The sequence below is a fragment of the Lagenorhynchus albirostris genome, chromosome 9 (assembly GCF_949774975.1).
Source record: "Lagenorhynchus albirostris chromosome 9, mLagAlb1.1, whole genome shotgun sequence".
Taxonomy (NCBI): Eukaryota; Metazoa; Chordata; class Mammalia; order Artiodactyla; family Delphinidae; genus Lagenorhynchus; species Lagenorhynchus albirostris.
The window spans coordinates 1,395,244-1,422,792 of record NC_083103.1 but is presented as its reverse complement, the minus strand read 5'-3'; the positions used below and the strand labels follow the sequence as shown (position 1 = coordinate 1,422,792).

General features: G+C 63.7%; 2 protein-coding genes across 5 annotated transcripts; one reads left to right on the top strand and one right to left on the bottom strand.

Moving 5' to 3' along the window:
• Positions 1-131: 131 nt before the first annotated feature.
• On the top strand, positions 132-15,630 carry LOC132525522 (coiled-coil domain-containing protein 86-like). 2 transcript variants are annotated; one of them, XM_060158211.1, is made up of 4 exons: positions 132-540; positions 1,779-2,325; positions 4,074-4,193; positions 5,208-5,371. In XM_060158211.1, the coding sequence occupies exons 1-4, from the start codon at positions 502-504 to the stop codon at positions 5,267-5,269; spliced, it is 768 nt and encodes a 255-aa protein (XP_060014194.1). In that variant the 5' UTR covers positions 132-501; the 3' UTR covers positions 5,270-5,371. The 2 variants fall into 2 exon arrangements, with proteins under 2 accessions (XP_060014194.1, XP_060014195.1); XM_060158212.1 differs by lacking the exons at positions 1,779-2,325; positions 4,074-4,193; positions 5,208-5,371 and adding an exon at positions 15,141-15,630 and having other exon boundaries at positions 294-540.
• On the bottom strand, positions 14,969-21,800 carry MRPL23 (mitochondrial ribosomal protein L23). 3 transcript variants are annotated; one of them, XM_060158214.1, is made up of 6 exons: positions 20,182-21,295; positions 19,920-20,042; positions 19,492-19,677; positions 18,981-19,063; positions 18,292-18,365; positions 14,969-15,177 (listed from the first exon to the last, which is right to left on the bottom strand). In XM_060158214.1, the coding sequence occupies exons 3-6, from the start codon at positions 19,629-19,631 to the stop codon at positions 15,013-15,015; spliced, it is 462 nt and encodes a 153-aa protein (XP_060014197.1). In that variant the 5' UTR covers positions 19,632-19,677; positions 19,920-20,042; positions 20,182-21,295; the 3' UTR covers positions 14,969-15,012. The 3 variants fall into 3 exon arrangements, with proteins under 3 accessions (XP_060014197.1, XP_060014196.1, XP_060014198.1); XM_060158213.1 differs by lacking the exons at positions 19,492-19,677; positions 20,182-21,295 and adding an exon at positions 21,730-21,800; XM_060158215.1 differs by lacking the exon at positions 19,492-19,677 and having other exon boundaries at positions 20,182-21,203.
• Positions 21,801-27,549: the final 5,749 nt, after the last annotated feature.

Sequence of the window (27,549 nt, the reverse complement as noted above, 5' to 3'; positions counted from 1 at the left end):
CGAGAGATGGGAGCGCGTCTGGGTTCTTGGCATCCTCACGTATGTGTTTTTACCCACTGAGCAATATACACTAAATGAGGCTCAAACGAGCACAGCCAAAGGAACGGCCGATTCTGTCCTTTCTTCTTAATCCCTTTGGCTTAAGGTTTCCCGGCCTGGACAGCCTGTCCGAGGGGAAAGCCGCCCGAGGGCACATGGGCATCCGTCCGGGGACATTCAGGCAGTGACCAATCCCTGGCCACCCTGGCGTGCGCCCTGCATCATGGGTCATTCCCCAGCCTGCCAGTGGGGGAGCAGCCGCTGTGGGTCCCCGAGTCTTGGTGAGATGGTCAAGGATGGACCCGTGATGGAGACCAGCATGCAGCCATGTCCGGGAGTGAAGGAAGCGCACAGGCCAGCACAGAGGACATCTTTGCCGTCCCCTGGGCCAAACCATGAAAAGCAGCCCTCTGCCCCCAGCCCCCAGCACCAACCTGGAGACCACCTGGGCCGGAGCCCAGCATGGCCACTACCGCATCTCGGCCATCCAGCTTGGGACAGGTCAGTTCCCAGACATCCAGGCTGGAGCTAGTCCTTGAAGAGCCTTGGCGTCCAGCCCGGCACAGGAGGGCCAGGTGAGGGCCCTCTGTGGGCTCTAAGGATGCGACCAGGGGCTGGCTGGGGTGCCTGCCCTGGAGGGGGTGATGCCTCCCCTGGGCGACCCTTCACCGAAGGAGATTCCCTTTGGTGAATCTCCCTCTCTGAGGGCTGCAGGTTACCCAGAGTCCCACCTGGAGATGGCTGCCCCTTCCGCCAGCCCCCCAGCCGGGACCCTGGCACCCAAGTGTCCAGCCGTGGCCCCAGGGAGGAGCTCACCCCCACCCCGAATCAAGAAGTATCCCCAATCCCATATAATCTCAGCCTATTTCCTCCCATCCTGGCTTCCCAGGAGGTAGGGGGCAGGCCCCTGCAGAGGCGCCCTAATCCCAGAGGGGTGCCCTCTGTTAGGCACGCTCACACCCGCTCCCGCAAAGGCACCAGGAGTCTCGTCCTCACCCTCCACCTTCATCCTGCCCTCCCCAACTTGGGCCCTTAACTCCACAATGCCTTGCATTTTGGGGGGCTTTCTCCCCACTCCCTCCAGTCCCAGCGCCATGGAGATGGGGTGATGGGGCTCTTATCCCATCTGGCAAGAGAACAGAAGCCCAGAGAGGAGAAGGGACCCGTGGCCCATCGCACTGGGGTCCACAGTGAGCTGCTGGGGGACGGGCCCAGCTGGCCCTGAGGGGAGCGCTGGGCGCCATCCCGGTCCAGTGGAGGGTCCTAAGAAAGGAGCAGGGATGAGGAAACAGCTCTGGGTCTCTAGAAGTTCCCTCCAATCTCTTCTGATTGAGTTACTCAACTCCACTTGGCCCCGTGGGATGAGGGCCCCTTCGTCCGGGTGGGGTGGGGGGGCACCCACCTCTGGACCCCAGTCCCCAGCGCCCTACCCTCAACCTGGTGAGGGGCTGCTCTGGTGGCTCTGGAGACCACCGTCTCTCCAGAGCCCCTCCGCCCTCCCTGCTCCCCACGTCACCCAAAGGTGCCCCAGGCTCCTGTGGGGCTGCCGTGAGGGCAGAATGTGGCCCAGGACCCCCAGCCCCTCCGTACCCCCTCCCCACCGACAACCTCCGAGGTCAGACACATCTCTTCTAGTTTGTGCTTGCCGCTGGAGGGGACTCCTGCTGCCCACGGGGTGGACGAGGGCGTCCAAGGGCAAAGCATGGCCACACAAAATGGCGCCCGTCTTCCTTCCTCAGCAAGAAGGGAAGCCGCCGCTCTTCTTGTGGGTGGACGCTGCGCACTCCCTGTCCACCCGCTGCCCGCTTCCTCGGCTCTCTCCTCTGCCCCAAGAGTGGCCACCAGGACGCTCTTCCCTCCAGCCCCGGGGGCTCCATCCCCCACCCCGCCCCACCACCCTTTCCATCTTCCAAGCTCGTGTTTCGGCCCCGTCCCCAAGGCCCCAACCTGTCCATCCTCCTTGCCTTCTCCAAACCCTCTCTTTTTCTAAATGTCCACTTGTCCCCACTGAAGACCCTCCATCCTTCCCAAGTTCTCTGTCACATGCCGTGCAAGCTCTGACCCATCCTCCCAGCAAACCTCCTGGAAACTTCTACCTCTTTCCTGGTCTATCATCTCTCCCGGCTCCTCCCAGCAGCCCCCTGGAAACTTCTACTTCTTTCCTGGTCCATCTCTGCCGGCAGCGAGAGTGTGACCCGGTGAGACCGGGTGCGGAGGGCCTTTGGGCCGTGGAGATGGTGGCCTGGGGATGGGTGTTGCTGACTGACTCCCAGGGAAGACGTGCAGGTGGGTGGGTGGGCCCGGGACGGGGGCCGGGGTGTCTCTGTGGGAATGGCTGGAGCCTCACCTGGGCCTGAGGGAGGCCCCGCCTGGCAGGGCCGTGTCTGGCCTGGGCAGCAAGTGGTCACCTGTCGGGACCTGAGCGTCTTGGTCTGAGGTGGAGTGGCCAAGCGCTGGCGGCTGCGGGGACCGTGCGAGCTTGGCCTGGAGGCCACCACGTTACAGCGCGGGATGAATGCTCACTGCCGCTCGCCTTACCGTGTGACACTGGGGTCCCCACTGTGGCCCTCGGGCCACCCTGGAGCCTCACCAAGCCTCAGAGAACGCTGGTGGGGCTGGACGTGGGGCCCACGGAAATGCGGGGGGACAAGGGACCCAGAAGCAACCCCGTCCCCAGGCCGAGCTGGCCGAGGCCTTACGCAAATGGGGCTTCCCATCCCAAGAGACGCACCGGCCGGTCGTCCGGATCCAGCTCCCTGGGGCCACGGTCGCCCGCCATGCTCCAGGCGGGTCTGGGATGCCCTCCGCCGGGGCCTCGCCCCCTTCTCTCTGCAGCAGAAAAAGGGAGCACGGCCAGCTGTGGAGCAGGGGGCGGCAGGGAAGAGGGTGCCCTGGCCACTTTGCTCCCCCGTGGGCACTGGAGAGGGTCTCGGGGTGGCCAGGAAAGGTGAGGAGAGACGAGAAAGCCCGAGAAGAAGGGAGACGTCATGGCGGGTAGTGTGGCGGGGAAGATGGCCGAACCCCTGGCTGGCAGCGGGGCCTGGCCGGCCGGCCCTCCAGAGGCGTGCCACTGACTGCCTGGCCAGGCTCTGTTTGCTGTGTGTGTGGGGTTTGCAGAAAGTGCTGATCTGCTGAGCCCACGGGCCAGGCTCAGAGGGGACAGGAAGGAGGTGGCTGCCCAGCCTCGGGCACTGCTGCCCCATCTCCCGTTTCCAGGGCACCGGAGCCACCAGATCTGCCAGCTCTGTGCCCAGGGACGGGCTTTGCCTGGTCACTCCAGGCCGGGCTATCGGCGTCACCAGGGAGAGGGTTAAACGCCCACCCTGCGTCCGATGCGCCCAGGCGGGTCCCTCACTCCTGCCCCCACCCCCGCCGTGCCTCCTCTGAGACCCTGGACGTGCACCTTTCCCCTGGGAGTAGAGGGGTGGGGGAGGAAGCGGATGGAGCCGCGGCCCTGCCGGCCCCCGAGGGCACCTTCCCACGATGTACCCCCGCCCCGTCTGCCTGTCTCCTGTCCCCAGTTCCCACGGGGCCCCTCCTGATGGAGGAGGCTTGACCTCAGGGCTGACTAGCTGCCGCCTGCTCCCGGAAGACAGGGGCTGCAGGGCAGTCCTTGGCCCGAGGCTGCAGGGAGGGGTCTCGGAGAGCAGCCCAGAGGCAAACCCCAAGGGTCTTCCGGAAGGAAGAGGCCTGGTGGGCACGTGGAGGACCCGGGTGTGCCCCGGTGGTTGCTCTCCGCAGGTCACAGAGGGTGTGAGTGGGCAGCGCTGGGGCCTGGGCTGAAGAAGAAGGACCCAGAGCCACAGGGCCGGGCCGCCAGGTGGGCACGGGGATCGGCTGGGGACCCCGAGGGAGAAAGAGGGGAACACCCTGGGGCCAGAGGCAGGCTGGAAGATTTCGAAATTTGGTGTGGGACTGAGAACTGGACCTCAGGGTGATTTCTTTTGCGTGCTGGCCTCATTCGGGGCCCCCGGGAGGTCTCAAGACGGAAGGGGGTCTCGCATTAAGCCTTGTAATTCCATTCCCCGAGGAAGATGAGATGGGAAGCAGGAGGGAGGGCCCAAGAGGGACCCCGGCTGCGGAGGAGGAGGATGGAGGACACAGGGCAGCTGGGCCAGGGCTGGGTGGGGTCAGGAGCCGCTCCATCGTGCCAGGTGGGGGGGCACGTGGGGCTCGGCGGGGCTGGAAGGTGGAGGGCGCCGGGTGGGAGGGTGGGACCTGGGGCCGCCCCTCACCGCCCCGGGCAGTGGGCAGTAAGGCGGGGAGAGGCCACTGTGGAGGGGGGGACAGGAGCAGCGGCCGTATCCGGCGTGGAGCCAGGCCCGTGCGGGTGAGGGCATGTGGGCCTGGCCGCAGTTTAGGAGCAGAGGCAGCTGCACGGGGAGCCCGGCGGGATTCAGGGTGTGGGGGGCCCGGCTGGCCGGCCGGGGAGGCTGGGAAGGGGGTGGGGGGCAGTGCCGCCCAGGGTACGGGTGGGACTGGGTGAGCGGAGCCCCCCGCCCCCACCGCCGGCCCGCCGCCCTCCCGGGGCCTTCTGGACTCCATCAGGTGTCACAGCGATCTGGCTGTGACATAATGAGGCAGCCGGGGTCAGTGGGGTGACCTCCTGTAGCCCCAACGTTTGGAAATCCCCAAATCAAAATGACCCAAAAGACGGGCTTGAGAGTAGACTCTGCAAGCGGGCCCTTCGATCACCCGAAAACACAAGTGGACAGGCCCTGTCGATGACCACTTCCCGCAGACGATAACGCAGCCGGGACCCCAGGACCACCGCGGCTCGGTCGGCCCACCTCTCCCGGGGGCAGGGTCCAGGCCAGCTGGCCGCCCGTGCCCCCGCGGACGTGAGCAGGGCTGCCTGGGGCAGGCACAGAAAGAGAACAATGTGTGACGGACCGCTAAAAGCAGCGTGACCCCACGCCACCCTCGGCACCCGCCACGGGGCCAGGGCCCGGGCAGCTGGAAGCACCTGGGCGGCTGGAGGGGGTCTGGCTGGAGCCGAGCCGCAGCGGGGAGGCTTGCGTGACTGGGATGCATAACTCACGTTGTCCGGGGAGGGGGCGGCGTTGGCCGCGGCGTGGGAGGGGGCTTGATGGATGGCGACTCCCTCCCACCCCCGGTTCAAAGTCTTGTGTAAGCAGCCCCAGCAACCTTCTTGTCCTCCCTTCCAGGTGTTGTTCGGGGAAAACTCCTTCTCAAGCTACATGCTGAAAACGTCAGCATGAGAATTTAATGTCAGAAACGCCATAATCTCTTTCCCAGAGATAAGACGCAGCCCTGTGCGGAGGGCTGAACCCGATCCTTAACCCAGAGAACAGGCGCCGGGCCGGAAGACGGGGGCACGCCGGGCCGGAAGACGGGGGCTGGGGCCCTGCCTGGGCTGGGGAGGGGGCTGAGAGCGGGCCCTCACAGGCCGGGTGTGCACGCGGTGGGCTCGCTTGAGTTTTCCCGGAAATGTTTGCTGCCGGCCGCCCTTCTGGGTGGATGGGCCTCTCCGGGGTTGGAACGGGACGTTTCTGCTGCAACGGTGGCTTGGACGTCCCCGTGATGCCACGGCCTATCCCGCAGACCCTAATTTAGGCCCCGAGCCTCCTGGCCAGCGTGGAGGGTTCAGGTTGCCGACAGCTGAGCCAGGAAGGACAGCTTGGCCGGCCGTCACCGCACACGACCTTTCCGAGCAGGGTCCCGCTCCCTCCTGGCTGACGGCGCCACCCTTGGGGGACACGACGCATGCACATTTGTGCTTCTAGATCAGGTCCGTGGGGGACACTGTCTCCCACCCAAGGCCCTGGCGCTGGGTCCACCCCATCTCTCGGCTGCCAGGGGTGAGCCTGGGTGTGTGTGCTGGGAGCTCTGGACCGCCCTGGTCGGCCCAGGTGTCAGCCCGGTCGGGGAGGGCTGGAAGATGCACGAAGGCCCCCAGACCGTTAGCGCTTGCCCCGGTTTGCAGACAAAACTTCTTTAGGGGGTCCCCAGCGGACCCCACCTGGAACAAAGTTCCCCCTCAGCCTTTGGCTAATGCCTGTGCCGAGGCCTCTACTGCTGGGTCACTGCTCGGGCCGGGCAGGCACCCCAGAAAGTGGGTGGGTGCCCCTCGGGTGCACGGGTGCCAGACCCCGGTTCTGGGGTTGCATTCCTGGGGAAGGGGTTGTGGGAAGGTGCCTCTCTTGGGGGCAGGGCCCCCCGGGGCTGCAGGGTGCCACTGACCGCCCTCTCACCATGTGACACTACTGCCCCCGTCAGGCGGCCACCCTGGGGCTCTGTCCTGGTGACCTCCCCACCCCCCCACCCCCGCCCCACCCCACCCTGCCCCACCCACCCTGCTCTGGATGGTCGGGGAGCCTGACAGCCTGAGGGGCAGGGGTAGCTGCGGTGGGGTCACTGTCCCCGTTTAACGGAGGGAGAGGCAGATGAGCTGGGAGGGGGTTTGTCTGTGAGCCAGCGCCCCGAGAGCCCCCCGAACGTGTATTTCAAGCAGTCCAAGTCCTTCTCTTGACAAACCCCAATGTTCTGGGGTACCCTGAACCCAGGGGCCTGGCCATCTCGCCCCAGCTCCCCACCCCCGCTGCACAGGCCCCCGCGTGGTGTCCTGGCTCCAGGCCGGGTGGGACAGGGATGGGACAGGGGCGCACACGTCCCAGGGAAGGGCTGGAGCGAGGCCAGCCTGCAAGCTTCTTCTCCCAAACTTGGCAGTGTCTCTCCGAGTGTCCCACCCCCTCGAGGGGACGACCAGGAGTCAGGGGGCCACTCTGTTTGGGGCTGTTTGTGGGCCCCTCCCAGCGTTGCCATGGCAATGACACGGGGCGAGGCCGGGGAGCCATGCCTCGGAGGTGACTAAGTGCGCCGTGTGCCGCCCGTTATAGCGCCCGGCGCCCCCCACTCTTGGGACGCACACACATCGGGCCCTGGCTCCGGCCCCCTGCAAGAATGTTCCATGAGCCCCTTGGGCAAGCATGTGGCCCAGCATGCCAGGCCAAGCGCGCCCGGCCGGCGCCTGCTCACCCTCCCACCCCGGGGTCACCGCCCGGCCCGGAGCCTTCCGGCCGCGTCCACCCTGCCCGTCTGGAGCCTCTTCCTCGTGGCTCTCAGGTCCCAGCTTCCTGCTGCAGGGAGCTTCCTGGTTCCCTGCCTTTCTGTCCCTGCAAACAGACCCTTGGTGACTCTTCCCGTCCCGCGTCCCGCACCGCACCCTCGCACTCCGAGGTTGCTCTGCGGGTCCCCCAGCCGCTCCCTCAGTCCGTCTCCCTGCTCTGCCGAGGACACGCACCCAGCACCCCAGGCGGCATAGGGTTCCTGGGTGGGGAGGAGAGTCCAGGAGGAGCTAGGCCGACGTTAGGAACCAAGGCCAAGGCCACAGCAAGGGCTTTGGAATGGCCAGTGTGGCCACTTTCCGTTCCTCTCCTAGGGGCCTCTCGGTGCGGGGGGGGCGGCTTGCAGCGCCCTGGCCCTGGGGTCCGGGGACCACAGGCCAGCAGCCCCTGGAAAAGCCTGAGCTCGTGCAGGCTGGGACCCGCCATTCTGGCCGGGGTCATCTTGACTGATGTGGACAGCTGCGCCCACCTCCCGAAGCTATTTCAGTTGTAGCAGGAGGCGGGAGGGCTGGCACCCAGGGCCCCGGCATCCAGGCGGGCAACACGATATTTTCAGATAAAGGGCCTCGCGCATCACTCTCCCCGGGCAGCTGCCGGCTCCCCTTACCCCCTAAGCCCCAAAGGAGGCTCAGAACACAGTTTTCCTGTTTTGTACCAGCCAAGGGGCCAAGGCGGATTTAGCCAGGGTGAGGCCAGGGGACAGGGAAGCAGGGGATGCTCTGGGAGGTGAGGACAGGCCAGGGGCGGGTGCAGCAGCTGGCCCTAATCTCACTGGCCTCCTTCGGGACCGGCCCCACAGGGCCTCGCGCCTGAGTTTTATTTTTAGGAGGCAGCTTCTGCAACTTGGGCTGCCTTTTCTCGAGGACACAGGACAAGCCCAGTGTGGTCACACACCAGGTGGTCCCAGGATCCAGGAGGGGTTTCCCTGGTCGTGGGCTCTGGGCTCTGGGGACAGGAGACCAGAATCTCAGGGCTGGAGCTCTGGGTGCGTCACGCCCAACACACTCGGCCACTCCCGCCCCCCGGGAGGTGAGCGTCGGGGGCCTTTCCTGAAGCCCCTCATGGCCGCATGGGCCACCCGACAGAGCAGTGGGAGGCTGGAGTTCACGAGCCCAGATCTGAGGAACACACTCGGGGTCGAGGGACGCAGCAGGAAGGGACCCGGGGACGGAGGGCCTTCCTGTCTTAAATGGACAGAGAACCAGCAAGAGCACAAAGCCCGCACCTGGTCGAGCCCCTGAGACCAGGCAGGGGCCCCGGCGGCACCCCCAAGCCACAGAGGAAGCAGGCAAGGGGCCCGCGAGAGACAGCGCGTGGGGCTGGGGGCGCTCCCGGGGACACTCTTTAAGAGGGTGAGATGGCCCGGGGTCTGGAGGAGTAGAGGGACCCCGGACTTGCTCCGGAGGGGCAGGCGGCTGGGGGGCCGCGTGGGCTGGGGGTTTCCGTCCTAGACCAGCAGGCCTGATGGCAGTTCCAAGGACGTAGCCTGGTGTGGGTGTGGGGCCGCCACGCTGGGCAGCGGTGAGGCGCCCGCTTCTAGGCCCCCCCCCCCCCCCGCCTCTAGCCTGGACGCCGCACGAACCCTTCCGCAGCACGGCCGCTTGGCTGGAGCTTCTGCCGAGCCTGCCCTGCCACACCGTGGCCTCGTGCGGGAGCTCACCCCCAACCTGGCCGCCACACCTGACAGGACACGGGACGTGGCAGGATGCACGGGTGGCCAGGTGTGGTGACGGGCAGCCACGGAGACAGAGACCTGGGCTGGGCAGGGGGCTCCAGGCTCTGCATGAAGCCAGCACGCACACTTGGGTGGAGAAGGGGACCGGGCATCAGGGGGACAGGGTCCTGGGAGCAGCCCTTGGGCACCTTCCTCCAGCCTGGCCCTGTCTCCCCACTGGCCGACACGATCACGTCCACATTTTAGACAAGAAGGTCGAGGCTGCAGCTGAGGGCCTCCTGGAGGCAAGGCCAGCAGCTGGGAGGGAAGGGCGGGACGCCTGGCCCTCACGGCCCCGCCCAGGCCCCTGCCCGCGTGGCAGCCCTCGTCTGCTGGCCACTAGGATCCAGGAGGGGAATGCCTGTGTCCCCTGAAGTCCTCAGACGGGCCCCTCACATCTGAGGTCCCCACAGCCTCCTGTTCCTTGTGCTCTGGCCTCAGACACTGCAGAAGGGCCTTGGAGGGCCAGAGTGGCTGGGCTGAGTGTGTGCGGGTGGCCAGATGCGTCTCTCTCCAGGCAGCTGGCCTCCTGCTCTGCAGTCATGCCGGTTGGTCAGCACCGCCCGGTGCCCCAGCCTCCAGGTCCCTCCCCAAGGTGGTCCAGCAGGGAGCGGCTGCCACCTCTGCCAACCCCTCTGTCCTGTCCGGCCGAGGACGTCACTGTGGTGGCTCAGTGGAGCCCCGGAGCTGCAGGAGCCCAGGCCCCCCAGGGCCCCCCTCACTCGCTCACACACGTGTGCACACGCACCAGCGGGACCCAGGGCCTCTGCACCACCAGGCTCACACCGCACCCCCCCTGGCAGCAGGCATGGGGTTTTGTTAGGGCTACAAATCAGATATCACACAGTTTGGGGCTGACATGGGTTTTGTAAAAATTATTTAGGGCCCTGGCCCCCGGTGAAGTCCCAGGGAGAACCTGTCAGGAGCATCAGCTGTCCAGGGCCGTCGGAGTTCCAGCACGGCCTGAAGGGAAGGCCTGATGAGGTCAGCGCCCTGTGCTGTCCGCAGGGACGGGGCACCCCTACCTGGGGCCTGCACGAAGGCTTCTGGGGACACCTCCCGAGCCGAGGGTCACGAGGCCCCGCCCCCGCGGTGGTCTTCTGAGGTCCCTCCGGAGTGTTTCAGTCTTCCCCTCTGGGCAGTCAGCGGGCACGCTCCCGCAGGCAGGTGCCGTTCTGCTGCCCTGTGCCCACTGCCCAGACGCTTGTCGCCCGGCGTCTGTGGCTGGTGGATCCAACGGCCATACGGAATGTCACGGGGCTGGAGGAGGGACGGCAAGGTGGACGGCGGGAGGCGCAAAGCCCAGACGCCGCAGGTGCTGATGAGAGGACACTCGGGCACCGTCACATTCACCCAAACAGCAGCATCCCCGTACGGCAGAGCGTGTGCGGTCCTGCCTCCATCACCCGGGAGGGCCTGGTCTGGACCTGGCATCAGGACGGAGGGCCAGGGGAAGGGGAGCGGCCACCTGGGACTCTGGCTGGGAGGATTAAAGGGGCAGGTCACCCAGGGGAGCGGGTCAGAAGAAAGAGGGGCTGACCTCTGCCTGCATACTGGGCTGCTGGGTGCCCCAAACCAGGACTCTCCTCGGAGACACTCTCAGGGGTGCCCAGAGGGCTCCCGCATGGAGACGGGCGCGCCCACACGGGAAGGAGAGGACCGCTGGCAAGGTGAATTGCACGCCGTGTGTCTGCCGGGACCCCTACAGAGGCCACGGGAGCTGCAGGGAGAGGAGCATCCAGCCACGGGGGAGCCCCGGGACCCCAACCCTGCTAAGGCAGAACCAAGGATGCGCCCGGCGGAGCCAGGCCCAGGCCGGAGTGCAGCCGTGCAGGGACAGAACCGGGGTCCTCCAGGCCCGGCCGACCTCGCGCAGGGAGGAAAGCGGGCTGGGCTGCCTTCCCTCCGTCACAGCGTCAGGGGTCCAGGCCCACCCGAGGAGGTGGGGGCCAATCAAAGCCAGATGTAGGAGCAGCACGAAGCGTGGTGATTATTTGGACTAGGCGAGGCCCTACTTACAGAGGGGTAACGGAGTGATCTGCGGGACTGGTGCTGGGGGTGGTCTCAGTCAGGAAGGAGCGACACAGATGCTGAGCAGGTCGGCCTGGCGGGCCGCGTGGGGAGCCGGCCTGGCCGCTGCTTCCCAGGCCGGCGGCCCGGGTGTCCCTGCGTCCATCTTGCGGTGTCTGGGCCAAGCCGTGTGGGGTGCAGCTCCCTCCAGGCAGGGCGGATGGGAACCTGGGAAGGAGACCCAGGTCTCCGGGGCATCTTTCCCTTTCTCCCAAGAAGCCAAGCGCCTGGGGGCCAGGCCGGGGAGGCAGGTGTGGGGCGCTGGCAGAAATAGAGGGGTTTCCCTGGGGTGGGGTGCCCCTGCGCACGGTGGGACATGCAGAGAGAGCCAGCTCAGCTCTGAGAGGAGGTGGAAACCTTTGTCCTGACGGGACTCAGTGTCGGTTACGAGGATGGGACAGGCACCCACACGCAGGGCGACTTGGGGACCAGTGCACGGGTGTGCCATCCCCCGTGCCCGGGGAAAGCAGGGTCTCCGAGGGCCGGAGCCGAGTATCTTTTGGACCCGAGGTGCGGCATTTAGGGAAGGAGAGAGGCACAGGGGTGGGGGTCCTGGGGCTGTCTGGAAACCCCCTCCCCGTGCCAGCCCCTGACCCCAACCCTGACCCCAGTGGAGCTCCCAGGGCCCCAAGGGGGCAGGCTGTTTGACATCCCCGTCCAGGCCCTATCCAGCAGCCGGGGAGTTTGCGGACGTGGCCCATCTCTCCACAGCCTTCGGGGACTTTCAGAGACTGATAAACACCCTTGTCGGTGGTGAGGCAGCCCCGGCCTCCCGTGAAACATTCCAGGCTAAGCACCCGACATCCCCGAGCCATGATAACACACATGCCAAGCGCCATCCGCGGACAAACAGATACACAGACCGCGGCCCATACACGCCATGGAAGGAAACCCTGATGCGGGCTGCAGCACGGGCCCGAGGGCGTGATGCTGAGTGACAGAAGCCAGCACAGGCTCCACGTCCATGTAGTGTGCAGAACAGGCAGATCCGCAGAGACGGACGGAAGCAGAGGCTTGTGTCGGCGGGGCTGGGGTGGGGGGCGCGGGGCTGCCCTGTGGGTAGCACGAGAACGTGTTCAAACTGATCACAGCGATAGGTGCACACCTGCCTGAACGCTAAGACATCCCATGTCACACTTTCCATGGCGGATGTGAACCATATCCCAATAAAGCTGTTTGAGAACAGAAGGAACAGCCCTTGAGCAGCTATAGCTCTTCTGCCCTTTGTGCTGTGAGCGGGCGGCGGGGGCGTCTTTACAGCCAGGAAGCAGGGCGGCAGCCGCAGCCTCCAGCTTCAGTGAGAGTAGTGGCTGGGGGCCCACCTGGACCCCGCCCCAGGCCCTGCCCGACTCTCAAACCCGCGGACAAGGCGGGGCTCTCCCGAGTGGCCGAGCTGACGTGCTGAACGGGGGTGGGGGGGGGGGGTCCACCACACTCATGCATTTGTTCATTCACGAATGGAGTTCAGAATTACATGGAAGTCGGGAGGTGGGAGGGGACCCCCTCCAGAGTCACCCTCAAGGGGACTGATTTCTTTAGTTTCCTTTGTGTTTTAATGCCTGGGTGGGGGGTGGGGAGGGGCAGCACAGATGACCGGCTGTGTCCCTGGGCCCGGGTCCCCTGCTGAGGCCGCCCAGAGGCCAGAGGATGGAGCCCCCGACTCAACTGGGGGTCCCAGCTGCAGAAGTGAGCGGGCCCCCCTACCCCCGGCCGAGGGGCCCAGCCAGGCGGTGGGTCACCTGCAGTCGGTTACTTAAACGATGCACGTGGAGCTGGGATGACAGCGTGATGCGGCCCCGGGGAGACTCTGGCCCTCGAAGAGGAAAACCAGACGCTGGCGGAGGGGCTGCGGCCAGATGGGCTTCCGCTCCATCCTGGCAGCCCTGGCGGCCGGGCCTCACCTGGAGCTGCTGGGGGGTCTGGGATGCGTCCCGTGGGCCACAGGCCGGGACTGCTGCAACTATAACTCATCAGCACAGGCCTGCTGGCTCCAAGCAGGGCCCGTGGCAGCCACAGGGGACTGAGAAGGCGGCTGGCCCAGCCCCCAGCGCCTCCCCTCGCGGGCTCTGCCTGCTGTAACCGGGGTCTCACAGCCCCCGCAAGGCGAGGAATGGCCGTAAAGAAGTGGGGGGGGGGCACAGGGGGCGGTGTTGTGGGCTCTAGTCCTCTTCCTTTGTCCCTTTACTTTCCCCCAGGCGCTGGCCCGGGGTGCTCCTGGCAGGGCTGTCCCCACGGGAAAGGAGCCCCCAAGTCCACTGGGTCGGGCCCTCCCTGTTTCCAGTCCCACGTGAGGCTGTCCAGCAAAGGCATGAGTGGGGAGGATGACACACAGCCTAGGGGGCCCCCAGCAGACCCTCCTCTGGTCCCCACGTGTGGAGGAGCAGAGGGGAAGAGGATGCTGGGACCGGAAGTCTTGACCACCATCTCCCAGCCGGCAAGGAAGGGGGAGACCGAGGCTGGGAGAAGACGATCTCGGGGCCCACCGACCTGCGGCAGAGAGACCTCCCGAGGAGGCACCGGCTGTCTCCCCGCCAAGCCTCCAGCCTCCAGCCAGGGAGGGGCAGGGGTGTCAAACAGCACCTTCTCAAGGCTCCGTGCCTGGGGGGGGCAAGCAGCCCCCCAGCTGAAGGCCCGTTTCCTGTTGCTCAGCGCCCTGCAAGGCAACTCCACCCCTGCCCCACACACTCGGCTCTGTGCCGGACGCCGTGTCCCACCCCCACTCGGCGCTGCCGTGGCCACTCCATCCACCAGCCCTGGGGGTGCCGAGGACACAGGACGTCACGGCCCGCCTCCGTGGCCGTGACCGGCAGATGCCAGGCCCTGGGGGATGCGGAGGGCACAGCGAGGACAGCACAGGGCCGCCGTGTGGGAAGGGCCTGGGGGCTGCGTCCGGGGGCGTGCGGGCGGCCAGCTCTGGAAGTGCAGCGGATGAAGGATGGGATTCCTCCCCTGGCCTTGAGTCGGGGTCCTCAGGGCCCCATGAATTATTTCTCTCAGGAAAATACCATTGACTCCGTTCTCCAGCCTCCTTCCTGACCTTCCCCATCACTTTAAATCAACGCTGAAGGGTGGAGTTTGCCCGGACCTTCACCCTCCAGCCGGAGGGGAGCTTCAAAGGCCCACGTGACGCCCCCCGTGTCCCTCGGGGTGGAGGGGGCCGGCCAAGCCGGCTCCCCACTGTCCCCCCCGCCCCCCGCGGAGGGGAGAGCCAAGCTCCAGAGCGGGGAGCTGAGAGGCCGCGGAGGAGGGTGGCCCCTGAGCCCTCGTGGCATCTGGCATGTGTCCCACCCCCGGGGCAACGCGGCCCGACTCCCCGAGGCACCCACGGTGCTTTCTTGCTCGCTCCCCAGACCTCCAGGCCCGCGGACACACAGAGACGGGCCCAGCCAGCCCGGGGCGGCCTCACCGCCCCCCTGCCCAGGGGCGGCCGCGGGGCGCTGGCTCCCGGGGGCGCTCAGGGTTAGGCTTTTAGCTGCAGAGCGTGATTCAGAGAGAAATCAAGCTGTAGGTGCATCTCAGGAACCGGAGATGCAGGGAACCGGGCTCCCAGACCCCCCGGGACCAGCGCCACCTCTACCCCACCCCACGGGTCCCCGGGTGCTGGTCGTCCCTGACGGCGCTCCGTTTCCCACACGCAAGCCTTTGGCTGGCAATCTTTCCAGACGCGGCCTTGCTCTGGACTAGTCCCCTAAACCCCACCCTCTCTGGATCCCCCACCCTCCCTGCTCAAGACCACACTGGACTGGGCCACCCTGGACCCCCAGCCCGGACAGGCTCTCGCCCAGCGGCCACCCCGACTCCTGCCCTCAGCACTCACTCTGATCTCCCCCACACACCGCCCAAAGCAAGCTCTTAGCCAGAGCAGCTCAGGATGACTTCCTGGGCGCTCTGGAAGTGGGTCTCCCCCCAACTGGACAGGGTTCCGGGCCTGCCTGGCTCGCCTTGGGCCCGTGGGACCAGGACGAGACACGCGGGCACACCCGAGGCCGGGCCCCTGCTCTCAGCCTAGGGGCACGGCCCAGAGCACAGAGCACAGGGTGGGGGGCCTGGGCCGGTCTCCACAAGCAGCACTTTTATTTGAGCTGAGCTGTCAGCCGCCCGTCACAGGCCGAACCAGCCAGGGACGCCCCCGAGCCGGGGGTCGCAGCTCTGCCTCCGCCGCTGGTCTTCCAGGACCTGGTCCTGCAGGTCCTCAGTCACAGAACTGCCTTCAGCCCTCTTTTTCTCAGGAAACAGATCTGGGAACGTGAAGGTCTGTCCGTGCGCCTGGGGAGAAAAGACACGGGCTCAGCCTGCAGCGCAGGCGGGACAGGCCAGGAGCCCCGTGGGAAGGTCCGTGGCCAGATGGAACCCGCCCGCCCGTCGCCTGCAGGACAGACGCAGGCTGGGCCCCAGCCCTCCGCGGTGGAAACCATTGCTGCGACAAGGCCCCTCATCGAGGCCAGCTCTTCAGGCAGCGTGTCCCCATCCGGGGGAGCCCAGCAGAGCACCCACTCCCGGCAGGAGTCGCCCGGCCATACTGTGGGCAGGGGCGAGGAAACAAGGCACAGATAGTGTCTGCTGCCTCCCTGGAACGTCTTCCACCCAAAATACCTACAGGCCTTTACCCACATTAAAGACGAACCCTCCTCCCGGCTCAGAGCTTGGCAAATAAAACGCATGTAACGTACAAAGAAACGTACATGCGAGCACTCTATAAATCAAGGCCGGCTTCGCAAATTAACTGGTTTTACGTCTTTCACTAGAAGTTCAGAACACGTGAGTGCCGGCCAAGTCCCAGCCCGGACCCCCAGCACGTGGCCGGGGTACCAGCCTGGCCCGTCAGTGGGCTGGAGGGAGGAGGGGACCCCAAACAACGTGAGGTGCGGGGCCACCTCCACGCGCTACACATCGCAAAGCAGCTCCAAGGATGGGGGGGCGGGGGGGCGACCCGGGCCAACACTCCCAGGGCTGCGCCGTCCACCTCCAGACGGGCAGAGAAGGACCGGATCTGGAAAATTTTAATAAGTAAAATCAGTGAAGTGCGCTTGGTTCTTGGAGACCCTTGTTTTGTAAAGAAATCTGGATTCGGGCAGGCGGCCAAGCGTGATCTGAAACAGCCCACATCCTCGGCCCTGAGAACGGGAGGTTCACATGGCGCGGAGTGCAGCCCCGAGTGATGAAAGGCAGCAACCGAGTGCTCGGTAGCCAGCCTGCAGGAGGATTCGCTTACACACTGCAAAACTTTCTTTCTTCTTCTTTAAAATACCAAAGGGCAATAGTTTACATGCAGGGCTGATTGCCCAGAATGGGGGATTTATGTTTAATATACCGAGGTGATTCTGCTAGTTTTCTGAGGTGGGGGAAACCCAAAATGACATTTTAAGATATAAATACAAAGATGGCAATCCGCAATAGCTTGGGAAAAAACAGAGGGCGCCGCCGGGAGAAATTCCTCGTTTCTCACCGAGACAAGCGCCGGGTGTGGGGGCCGACTGCGGCTCCCGGGGGTTCCCTTCCTGGAGAAATTCACCTTGTACTTTCAGAAATAAAACCCTCCATCCTTCCAAAGCTGATCAGCGGAAAAGAGCAGGAGGGGAGGAAAGTGTCGCAGTGAAAAGCGAAGACGCCAGCCTGGGATGGTGAGGGGCAGGCGGGGTCGGGGGAGCAGGCGCTCCGTCACCAGCAGGCGTCAGCGTCAGCCTGGGGGCCGAGGCTCCTCGCTGTGGGGTGACCCAGGTTCGCTAGCTCCCCGACTCTGGGCCAAAGAGACGGTTATCAGCTCGTGGGAGGAAACCCGGGACCCCCACTACGGGGGACCGGCTTTGCCGAAGCAGCCAACTCTGAACAAATCCGGAAATTTCACTTGTCTTTGTGATGGACCTCTGTGCGCTCTGCGATCAGCTCGGTGATGAGAAGCCCAGAAACGAGGCCCCAAGGGACACACGGGGAGGACGTCTCCGTAGACGGAGGACAGAGAGGGGACCCCTTCAGGGGGCGAGTGTCCAACCCCCCGGCCGGTTTCCAGGCACAGATCTGCCGGAGCCGGGCGGGGTGGAGGTGGGGGGATCCGTTACAAATTTAATTTTGCAACGGAGGGAAGCGTGCCTGGCGGGGACGCCCTGTGCTCCCACTTGTGCTGCCCTGATTTCACCGGGGAAGAAAGGAGGCCGGGCGGCAGCTGCAGATGCCAGACCCCAGGCCGCGCAGCTCAGCTTCCAGAGCGAGGTGGGGCCCGGGAAACGCAAGGGCTCGGATGGCTCAAAAGCCACTTGTAACTATAGCTCTCGCTGAAGGGCCTCGTGGCGAATGCCGACATATGGGGTGTCGACCGGCGTGCCGTGACAAAGACAGATGGCCCGACTGAACACAGAGGACACAGGCGCCTTTATGAGGCCAACGGCCACTCTCCCTGCCTGGACTGGCTGATTTTATGCACAGCAAATATTAGGCCAAATAATTACGGGGGCCCCTGTTTAGAGCAACTGTGACCGTTTTTCAGCAAAGCTGCCATGCTAACGTGGTCTTTCAACAAACTACCTCCTAAGGCCCGAAACAGGCCCTGGGGCCAGAGGGTGTTTTCATAATAGCGCTACTGCCATCTAGCGGCCACAGGGCCCGCGGGCTCCCCGCTCCGACCCAGGCTGTTTACGAGGAAACTAAAGAAACTGGAAGACCCCCACCCCCTCCCCCGCCGCCCAGGGTTTCAAACGCAGGGCAGTTAACAGACTCTGTGGGCAGGTCCAAGGTCACCTGCCCCGGCAGAGGAATCCTGCCTGCAGCCCACGGGGCCTTGGTGCTGGGTGGCCAAGGCTGTCCATTCTGAGTCAAGAGCATATCTGGGAAAGTACGTCTTGGGGCAGCTCAGGCTGGAAAGGAAGAGCCCGGAAAAGGGGCTTGGAAAACGCGTCTTCCTCCAGCCAGCTCTGGGCTTCGGTCAGCAAAGGCTCAGATGGGGTGCTGAACCCTCTTTCCGGAGCCCCTCGCTAGGCAGGGGACACAGCGAAGAGAACCTGGGGGAGTGTGCCACACCCCGCAGTCCAGTCCAGAGGAGAGGGGGTCAGCCAGGACCCCAGCACACCCCAAGTGGTCTGGCTTGACACTGAGGCCCCAGCAGGAACCTCCACCCCCATAGCATTACCTACTTCCTTGCTTTGATGCTTGCCAGCCCTGGTTTCTGTCTGAACCCACCCTCAAGCCCAGCGGGCCCACACCCGCCCACTGCACGCCCAGGGCTGGCCCCCGAGAAGTTCCCCGACACCCATCCCCTCCCACCTCCGAGCTGTGCTCTGAACCCCAGCTCCTCCCGGGGCTCCATGTGGATTAGAACTGGGTGCCAGCCTGGGGCCCCACGATCACGCCCACCCCCTGCTCCAGGCCGCGGTCGGGGCGAGCGCTCACCAGCTGCACGTGCGCCACTTTGTAATCTGGTTTCTTTATCCTGACGTTCCTGTAATCCCTCCTCCTGTTGGAACCTGTCGGAAGCGGGGGAAGACAAAGACCTTCACTCCCAGCATGAAGCTTTCAGTCCCGCTCATCCGGGAACCCACTCTAGAAACAGGCAGACACACAGGCACCTTGGGCTACAGGCCGCGGGCGGCACGCCCTGGGCCACTAGGCCGGGCTCGCACAGGCAGGCGCCACCACCGCCAACCTCCGCTCGGCGAGAACCCAAACTTGCCTAAAATAACTCAAGAAACGCTTTCTGCCCTGTCAGCACAGAGGCTCTTGCTGTCTGGCCTCCCCTCGACGGAGGGCCGCCATATTTACAACTGGGCAACCGGGGGCTGGGGGCAGGGGTCAACAGGAAGGAACGAGAAAGGCCCAGGGGAATAAAACAGTGCTTTGCTGACCGACCCAGGGGCAGGCGGGGGAGCGGGTGGGTGGGTTGAGTGTGGGGCCCTGCGCTGAGCAGCCGGCAGGGCCGGGCCACCCAAGTTCTAGCGCTGGGAGGCCACCTCCCCCCTGAGGTCCCCCCTCAGTTTCCTCATGTGCAAAGGACCACGTGGCAGAGTGGCCGCGAGGGGCCAGGCCAGCGACGCGGGCAGGAGCCCACACCAGAGGGGGCAGCCCCCGCCCTGGGCACCCACCGTGCTGCACCCTTGTCCGCACAGCAGCCACGGGCACATTGTAAATGCGCTCGAGGTAACTCCTGAGGTCCACCCTGGTCATCCTGGGGCAAAGGAGAAAGAAAGGAAGTCGGCTGAGCTGCCGACCGCAGGCCCCGGGTGGGAGCGGGCTCGGGGGAGGCCAGGGCTGAGGCCGGGCCCCGCTGACTCCGGAGATGCAGCTCCTGGTCCCCACCCAGCACACTTGCATCCGGACGCAGCAGTGAGGGGGTGACGGGGGACCAGCCCCCAGGACCCAGTTCTCTTCTCCCTCCCACTGGCCACACTCCCTGGGGGCCCAGCTTCAAGGGGAGGGACGGGACGGTCTGCGAGTGCCCCCTGGCTGCCAGGAGCTGCCCGCAGCGCCCGGCCGCCCGCTCTGCAGCTGCTGCCCCGCCCGCAGCACCCTCCCAGCAGGCGCTTCCCAGAAATGACGGTCAAGGGGATGGTGGGCTAGGTCCCATTGCCTCTTCACCCTGCATGGGCCTCACACGGAAGCTTGAGCTCACACGGAAGCTCAAGCCAACCCCGGAACCGCTCAGACTTCAGCATGGGACACGGGGAGGCTGTGTCCCTTCGGCAACTGGGGCCTCCGTGAAGGCCCCATTTGAGGACGAAGGCTTTGGAAGCCATGGTGAGCGGGTGCAGGAGTCACAGCCCAGCCTCCTGGAAAGCGCAGCTAGGACCAAGGCAAGAAGAGAAGTCAGGTCTCAGGCCAGGCTTCCCAGGGGGCGGCGGGGAGCACAACACCCCCGGGCCCTGCACACACCAGACCTCGGGCAGTGTGGAGCTGCCTGCATAATTTTCACGGCAGGAAGAACCTTGCTTGTGAGTGGGGTTCGGCGGCACCTCTAGGGCTGTGGGCCCCTCGGGGCACTCCCCAGCCTGAATTCCTCTGGGGTCGGGGAGGGGGGGGCTTACTCCATGGGGATCCGGAACTGCACGGTGTCCTCGGGCTGGGCCATGCCGGGCCGCACCAACTGGATGAAGAAGTTGGTGCGGAAGACCCGGAGCTGGGGGTTGCCCAGCTGGTACAGAGGGTACCTGCAAGGGGGAGAGGGGTCGTGTCAAACGCTCAGAACACGAGGCTCCCGGGACACCCCAGCAGGGTCCACAGGTCATCACGCCCATGGGGCCGGGGAGCCAAGGGGGCAGTCACCCACAGGCCACCCCCTTTGCTCACCCGGCGTGGGCAGCCAGTCCCCAGGCCCCGGGGCGGTGTGGCCTGTTGACCCCCAAGGTCAGCCTTTGGAAAGGACCGGTGAATGATTCATGAACAGAGGCCAGAGGACATGCCCACCCCACCCCGTAAACAGGCTCAGAGTCATGTGTTTGTTCAAAGTGCCGGTCCCAAAGGCACGCGGCCCCCGCATGGCTGTCACCCTCCAGGAGTGGGCCCCACACAGGGCACGCCCTCTAGCTCCCTTCAGCTCAGGTGAGGTGGGATCGGTCAGAACCAGCTTATTCTGCACTGGCCCCACCCCCGCGGCGGGGAAAGGGATGGGGCCACCTCCACACCCCCTGTGCTGGGAACACCAGCTCATCCTTGACAAGCGTGAAGATCAGAAGATAAGTGGCTGGGGAGAGATGGTGTGTGCAGATCACCAGCTACAAGCTGACCGCCTGCCTGCCCCACCCCCAAAACCCCCCACCTGAGCAGAGGCATCTAGAAGGTGCAGGAAGCTACCACCTGCGGCTCCCACCCAACTGCCCCTGCCAGCTGGACCCATGCCCCCGGTGGGGTCTGGTGGGCCAGAAGGGCCACACTGCCAACTGGGCCTCGGGGCTGGGGTGAGGAGGGGGCCCAAGGTACACAGGGGCTGCAAGGCGGGGCCAGGGGTCTACTGGGAGCCCAGGGGACGGGTCTTGGTGGAGGGTGGGAGCAGGGGCTGAGGATGCCATCTAGGGTCCCTGGTGACCAATCTGCAGCACAGCACGTGGCCCCTGATCTTGGGGAGCACCCAGCACCAGGGAAGGGGGCTCAGTGAAGCCAAATCTCATGCTGCCTCTGGGCCTCACAAATCTGGGGAGCGTGAGGGGGTCAGGAGCCGAGGTCCAGGGTGTGGCACTCTGAGGGGGCAGGGCTCAGGCACCCTGGCACGGGCCGGGGCACCCGCATTAGAACGACTGCTGGGCTGAGCGCTAGGTAACGCCTCCCGGGGTCTCCTGGCGACCCAGTCCCACGTGGCAGCTGCCCCATTAGAACCCTGTGGCACAGCCTCCTCCGCTGTGCAGGCGAGGCGGGAGGCGCAGGTTCTGGAAGCGCAGGGCTGCTCGTCCAGGACCGAGCCTCGCTCTGCCCTCGTGGGGGTCCAGGCCGGCGGGCGGCCACCCAGGCTCACACCTTCCCCCTGGTGACCAGCGGCGAGCACTGCAAGGGGCGCAGTCTGGGTCCCCTGGGGAGCTGCGGGGGGTGGGGGAGCAGTCGGCCGGGGGGGCGGGGGGGACCGAAGCCCGAGGTCGGCGGAGCCCAGACCAGCCAACCTTCTCTCCCACCCGCCCGCGCCAAGCGTCAGGCCCGACCCCCAAGGGGCGGCCCGGGCCCCTCCGGCTCCGGAACGACCACCCCCGCCCCAAGCCCGCCCCGCCCCGCCCCGCCCCCACGGGCGCCTCGACGCCGCGCGTTCCGCGCGGGTCTCTGAGTCACGTCCCCGCGGCCCGGCCCGGCCCCCGCAGCAAAGTCCCGGGCGCGGCCACGCCCCCGACCCCGCACCCCGGGACCCCCACTCACAGCACATTCCGCGCCATCGCCGGCTTCCGGGGCCGCGGGCGGAAGGAGGGGCGCGCCCGGCCCGGACCCACGCCGCCGCAGCGCCTCCTGGCGCCCGGGAGGACGCGCGCAGCCCACGCACCTGGGGCGCACCTGGCGGCCCCCCCACCAGCCCCACCGACCCGCTCACCTGAGCCTCACCTGACTCCCGAAGCTCCGCACACCCAGTATCCACTCCCCACCCCTCACGCCCCGCTCATGCCCGGCAGCACACCCCAGTCCCACATGTCCCCCCTCCACCCTGGGCCCAGCACACCAGTGGACCACCACGCATGGCCCCCACGCACCCGCCCGTGCCCAGGATAACTGCAGGTCATGCCGCCCAGAGCCTTCCACCCTTCCAGCTGCTGGCCAAGGTGGGAGGCTGGGGGAGTTGGGGAGGGGAGGGGAGGGTGTGTCGGAGGGCCCTCTCTCCACCTGGCGGAGGTGGTCTCCTCCCTCCCTCCCTGGCCCCCATCCCAGTCCTTCTGGCCGGCCCAGCTGGGCCCTGCCCTGGGCCCCTCTCCCCGTCCCCTGAGACCCCCCCAACCAGGTGCCCCAGCCACGCCTCCTCCGTGAGGCTGCTGGCTGCTTCAGGCCTCTGCTGGGCACCCCACTTCCAGCCTCCCCACAGCACAGCCCTCACGGGGGACCCCTCCATAGGGCCAAACCCGGGGCCCACTGCCCCCCCCATCCCCGCAGACACACACACAGCAGGCAGACCTGTGGGGAGGCGAGGGCCGCAGCCCCCCTCCTGCCGGTGCCGGTCCCCAGGCCCTGCTCTTCCCCGGTCCCCTCTGCTCCCTGCTTCTAGCCTCCCCCAACCAGACTGTCTGGTTCCCCTGTGCACCCCACAGCACCCCACCCTAAGTGCTCTTCAGGGCAGGGAGGGCATTCCACAGCCTGCAGGGAGAGAAGGAACCCCAGGAAGCAGGGGAAGGTCTAGGCCTCCAGGGTGGGGATGGAACGGCAAGGAGGCATGAGCAGAAAGACCCTGAGGAGGGGCAGGCATCACGCTCCTGTGAGGCGCTGGGTGCTGGGCAGGGGGCTGGAGCGCCCTCCTGACTGGAGTGTTTGGTGGTGGAGACCTTAAGTGGATTCGTCTAGGATGAAGAAACTGACATTGGGGAGCGGGAGCTGGGGCGGGGTCAGCTGTGACTGGGGGGGACAACGGCCTGCTGGGGAGGACCAGGGGAGGGCAGAGAAATGTCCGGCCCTTGTGGGATGGAGGGGGTCCAGGCTCGTTTGCAGGGGGACACACCATGCTGGAGGGGGCCTGAGCTGCAGGGCCTGCTGTGCCAGGGCCCCGCCGCCGTGAGGCTGACAGGTGACCTTGGCAGGGCCCAAGGAGGTGGGGAGATGGCTGGAGCTGGAAAATGGGGGTCCCCGGACTTGGAGGCCAGGAGGCTTTCTTCTTCTTTCTGTAAAGCTTTGATGCAGCAGCCATATTCCAACCCAAAGGTCATGGTGCTGCTCAGAGGTGTGGCCGGGACCGGAGCTCAGAGCCGTGCGGGCCTGATGGGAGGGGCCCGCGTGAGGCGCAGCGCTGGATTTCAGTGGGCGTTGCTCTGATCAGTGGGACTGAGAGAGCTGAGGTCCTCGAGGAGGATGGGGCAGGGATGGGGTCTCAATGGTGCCGGCCCCCAACACTCAGCCCGTGCTTTTCTGATTACCTGCCAACTGGGTTCCTCCCCTCAAGGCCTGGGACCTGTGAGTGTAAGGTGGGTCTCAACCCCCCCAGCCTGGGGAGCCCACGTGTGGCCCTTCTCTCTTCCTCTTCCCCTGTGTCATCACCTCTCTCCCCTCACTGCTTTTCATGGCTTCACGCGGCTAAGTTTGTCAAGTAAAGGAGAGGAGGCCCAGTTAAATCTGAAGCTCAGATAAACAACATTTTTTGTTATTTGTTTTTTAATAGACTCTTTTAAGAATGATTTTCGGCGTACAGAAAAATTGCTGAGAAGGTACGAAGGATTCCCTATACTCTGTCTCTCCTGCCCCCCATTCTCCCGTATTATTAACACTTGCACTCATGTGATACAGTTGTTACAACTGATGGACCGATGCCTATACATTAATATTAGCTGAAGGCCTTAGCTCACATTAAGGTTCACTCTTGGCGTTGCACATTCTACAGGTTGTGACGGATGTGTAATGACCTGTGCCCACCATTACAGTATGTCCTGCAGAGTGGCTGCACTGCCTGAAACCCGTCTGTGCTCCTTTTCGCCCCTCCTCCCAGCCCCTGGCAACCATAGGCCATTTGACTGTCTCCACGGTTTTGCCTTTTCCAGAATGTCCTGTGGTTAGGATCATACAGTATGTGGCCTTTTCAGACTGGCTTCTTTCTCTTGGTCATATGCACTTATGTTTTCCTCTGTGTCTTTTCATGGCTTGATAGCTCCTTTCTCTTTAGCACTGAATAATATTCCACTGTCTGAGGTACCGCAGAAACGTATCCGCTCACCCACCGACGGGCATCTTGGTTGCTTCCACATTTTGGCAATTATGAATCAGCTGCTGTAAACCTCCAGGTGCAGGTTTTTACGTGGACGTAAGGTTCCAGCTCCTTTGGGTAAGTACCAAGGAGCGTGATGCCTGGATCTTACGGTCAGAGCGTGTGTAGTTTTGTAAGAATCCACCAAGCTTGTCTCGCAGAGTGGCTGAGCCGTTTTGCGTCCCCACCAGCAGCAATGTGGATTCTGTTGCTCCACATTCTCGCCAGCATTTGTTGGTGTCAGTGTTTTGGATGTGGGCCTAACAGGCATGTAGGGATATAATTCGTTTATTTTATTTTTTTTTAATTTTTATTATTTTTTATTTTTGCGTTACGTGGGCCTCTCACTGCCGTGGTCTCTCCCGTTGCGGAGCACAGGCTCCGGAAGCGCAGGCCCAGCGGCCATGGCTCACGGGCCGAGCCGCTCCGCGGCATGTGGGATCTTCCCGGACCGGGGCACGAACCCGTGTCCCCTGCATCGACAGGCGGACTCTCAACCACTGAGCCACCAGGGAAGCCCCTAATTCTTTTATTTTTTTAACATACATTTTCATTTGCTAGATCTGACATCCCTACCTGGGGCCCCACCACGCGTTGGTGCTGGAGAGGCCCAGAAGTGGCCCAGGGGAGGAGGACCCCCCCATGGGCAGGTGAGGGGGGCGGTGGTGGTGAGCAGGAACCTTCCTGGGAGGAAAGCTTCCCCGCTGCGCTTTGCAAGTGAGACTGGGGAGCTGGGGCTTCTTTCAGAGAGCAGTGGGCATCCCTGTAGTGCTCCAAGGGAGGGACAAGATGAGCTTGGAAGTGCCTTGGGGCTGCAGCTGAGGATGGGGGCACCTGAATAAAATAAAAGCGTGAGATGCACTGGACTCCCTTGTAAACGTGGGGTGGGGAAGGGTAACAGAGGTTGGAGGGGGCTTAAACGAGGCTGTCAGAGAGGCCCCACAGAGGAGACAGCATTTCCAGGGCACGCAGACAGCTTGTGCAAAGGCCCCCAGCCAGATGGGAGGGATGCAGAGGGCGAGGTGTGGGGAGGGGGCTGGGATCTCCCCCAGATCTCCCCGGGTTCACAGGCCCAGGAGCGGCCCAAACCCCATCTTCCTGGGTCTGCGGAGGCTTCACTATAGAAAACAATTGATTAAATCATTGGCCACTGATTGTGGATTCCACCTCCAGCCCGTCTCTACTCCCCTGCTCAGGGTTGGCTCTCCTGACATCAGCCCCCTTCCTCGGGTCTTTTCCCAAAACTTCCTCATGAACAGAAACCCAGTAGCGCTGCAAAGGGACTTGCTGTGAGTATGAATAACGAGACACCCATTTCACCTTCATGGCTCTCAGCGGTTTAAGGAACCGAGGACAAAACTCCAAATATTATAATAAATGATGCTCAGGAAATTCCAAGGGTCTTGGGAGGAAGCTGGCAGCCAGGGAGCGGGGGCAAAGACCAGACATATATTACTTATAAATCTCGGCGTTACAGCCTGTTTTTGTAACCGGGGAGACTCCAAGCGTTTCAGAAAGCTCTGAGGACAATTCCAAAGAGGGAAGGGGGCAGACCAGCAAATACGTGATCCTGATAACGGGGTACGTGCAGTCAAGCACGCGTCTTGTAGAAGATGTTTTTAACGGTTTTAGTGCTTTTCTAAGAATGGGAAGATGCAGGAAACTGGGTTCATAACATTTTCTCCTGAAAAACGATCTGAGGGCCACAGTTGTGCCAGGTTTCCCAGAGTGCCTCATCCCGCCCTTTGCCCTGGGCTTCTTTGAGGGCGTGTTGTAGGTCAGCGACGGCGGTGGCCGATGACTTCATTCTTGTAGAACTGGATGGTGGGCAACATTCTTTACTTTACAATCCCTCCCTTTCCGTCTTCATTTCAACCAAGCTTCGGGAGGCATTGCGTGACCGGTTTGTTCCATGGCGCTAGGAGTGCTCATTCCCGAGTCAGACGAGGATTTCCGTGACGGGTCACGCAAGGTGCTGTTACTGGACTAGGCCCTATCAGCAGTCACCCAAAGCCTCTGGACCCCCCGTCCTACGAGTCTGTTATGGTCCCAGGAAACGGGTCCCTGTCTGTGCTTCTTCCTACATCTAGAGTTACACTATTACAATCACTGATCTTATAGAACTGTATATTAGATCAATCATTTCACGTCTCCTAATCATCATTAATGTTATCTGAGGGTCGATCACACATGTGGGAGTGCAAGAAACAATCGTCTTGTAAAATAGGCGGGATGCACGTCATATAGCTAAGGACGTTAGTAAGGTCACGAGCAAGCATTTAAGCTAAGAACTTCTGTTAGGTGTGGCCCGGTATCTCCCCCGGTCATCTGGCCAGTCTGTTCTGTACCAGTTGCTATCTTTAAGGGAAATGATATATTGCTGTGTCTCATAAAGTCCACCAAAGATGTCTGCACGTACAAGGCCAGTGGTGGGTCATCGTGACCTCTTGCAGGGCTGAGAAAGGAATGTTATCTTCTAAAGAGTTACATGGCTGACGTCAAAAGAAGAAAAATAGATTTTTATGGTTGAGCAGGTATTTCTTTCCTTGGGGAGGTCTGGTTAATGCCTAATGCAGATGCATAATGCCCACCAGAGGGGAGGGGAGAGGCCAAAGGGCAGAGGAGAAACTTCATGTTGACATTTCTCTTGTCCTGCCTTAGAACTTGAATTCCTTTCCATCAGGTGTTTGCCGTCCATGTTCAGAACGAGCTCTGTGGGGTGCCCCCCACCACCGTGGCCTGTCTGGAGGACGTCCCCTGAGCCCCGCGAGTCTTTCCCCAGGGGTTCTCGGCATCTTCATGAGACTCGCCTCTAGCTGGGGTCTGGTACACAATAACCAAGGGTCCTCAGCACTGGGGGGACCTTCGCAAACTGGAGCAGGGAGAAGTGGGGAGGGGGGAGACGGCGTCTCATTTGTTTTCATTGATACTTTAGTTTCACGCCGTTTTGATGTATTTATCAGTCATTTGCATTTCTGATTCTGTAACTTTTCTATGCCTTTTGCTCATTTTTTTTCTATAAGGCTGTGTTATGGGCTGCCTTGTGTCCCTCCGAACGTTCATATGTGGAAGTCTTAACCCCCAACACCTCAGAATGTGGCTGTGTTTGGAGCTGAGCCTTTAAAGAGGTGATTAAGGTAAAATGAGGTCACTAGGGTGGGTCCTAATCCCATAGGACTGGTGTCCTTATGAGAAGAGGAGATCAGGACACAGACACACATGGAGGGACGACCCTGTGAGGACACAAGGAGAAGATGGCCATCTACACGCCGAGGAGAGAGGCCTCAGGAGGACCCAGCCCTGCCCAC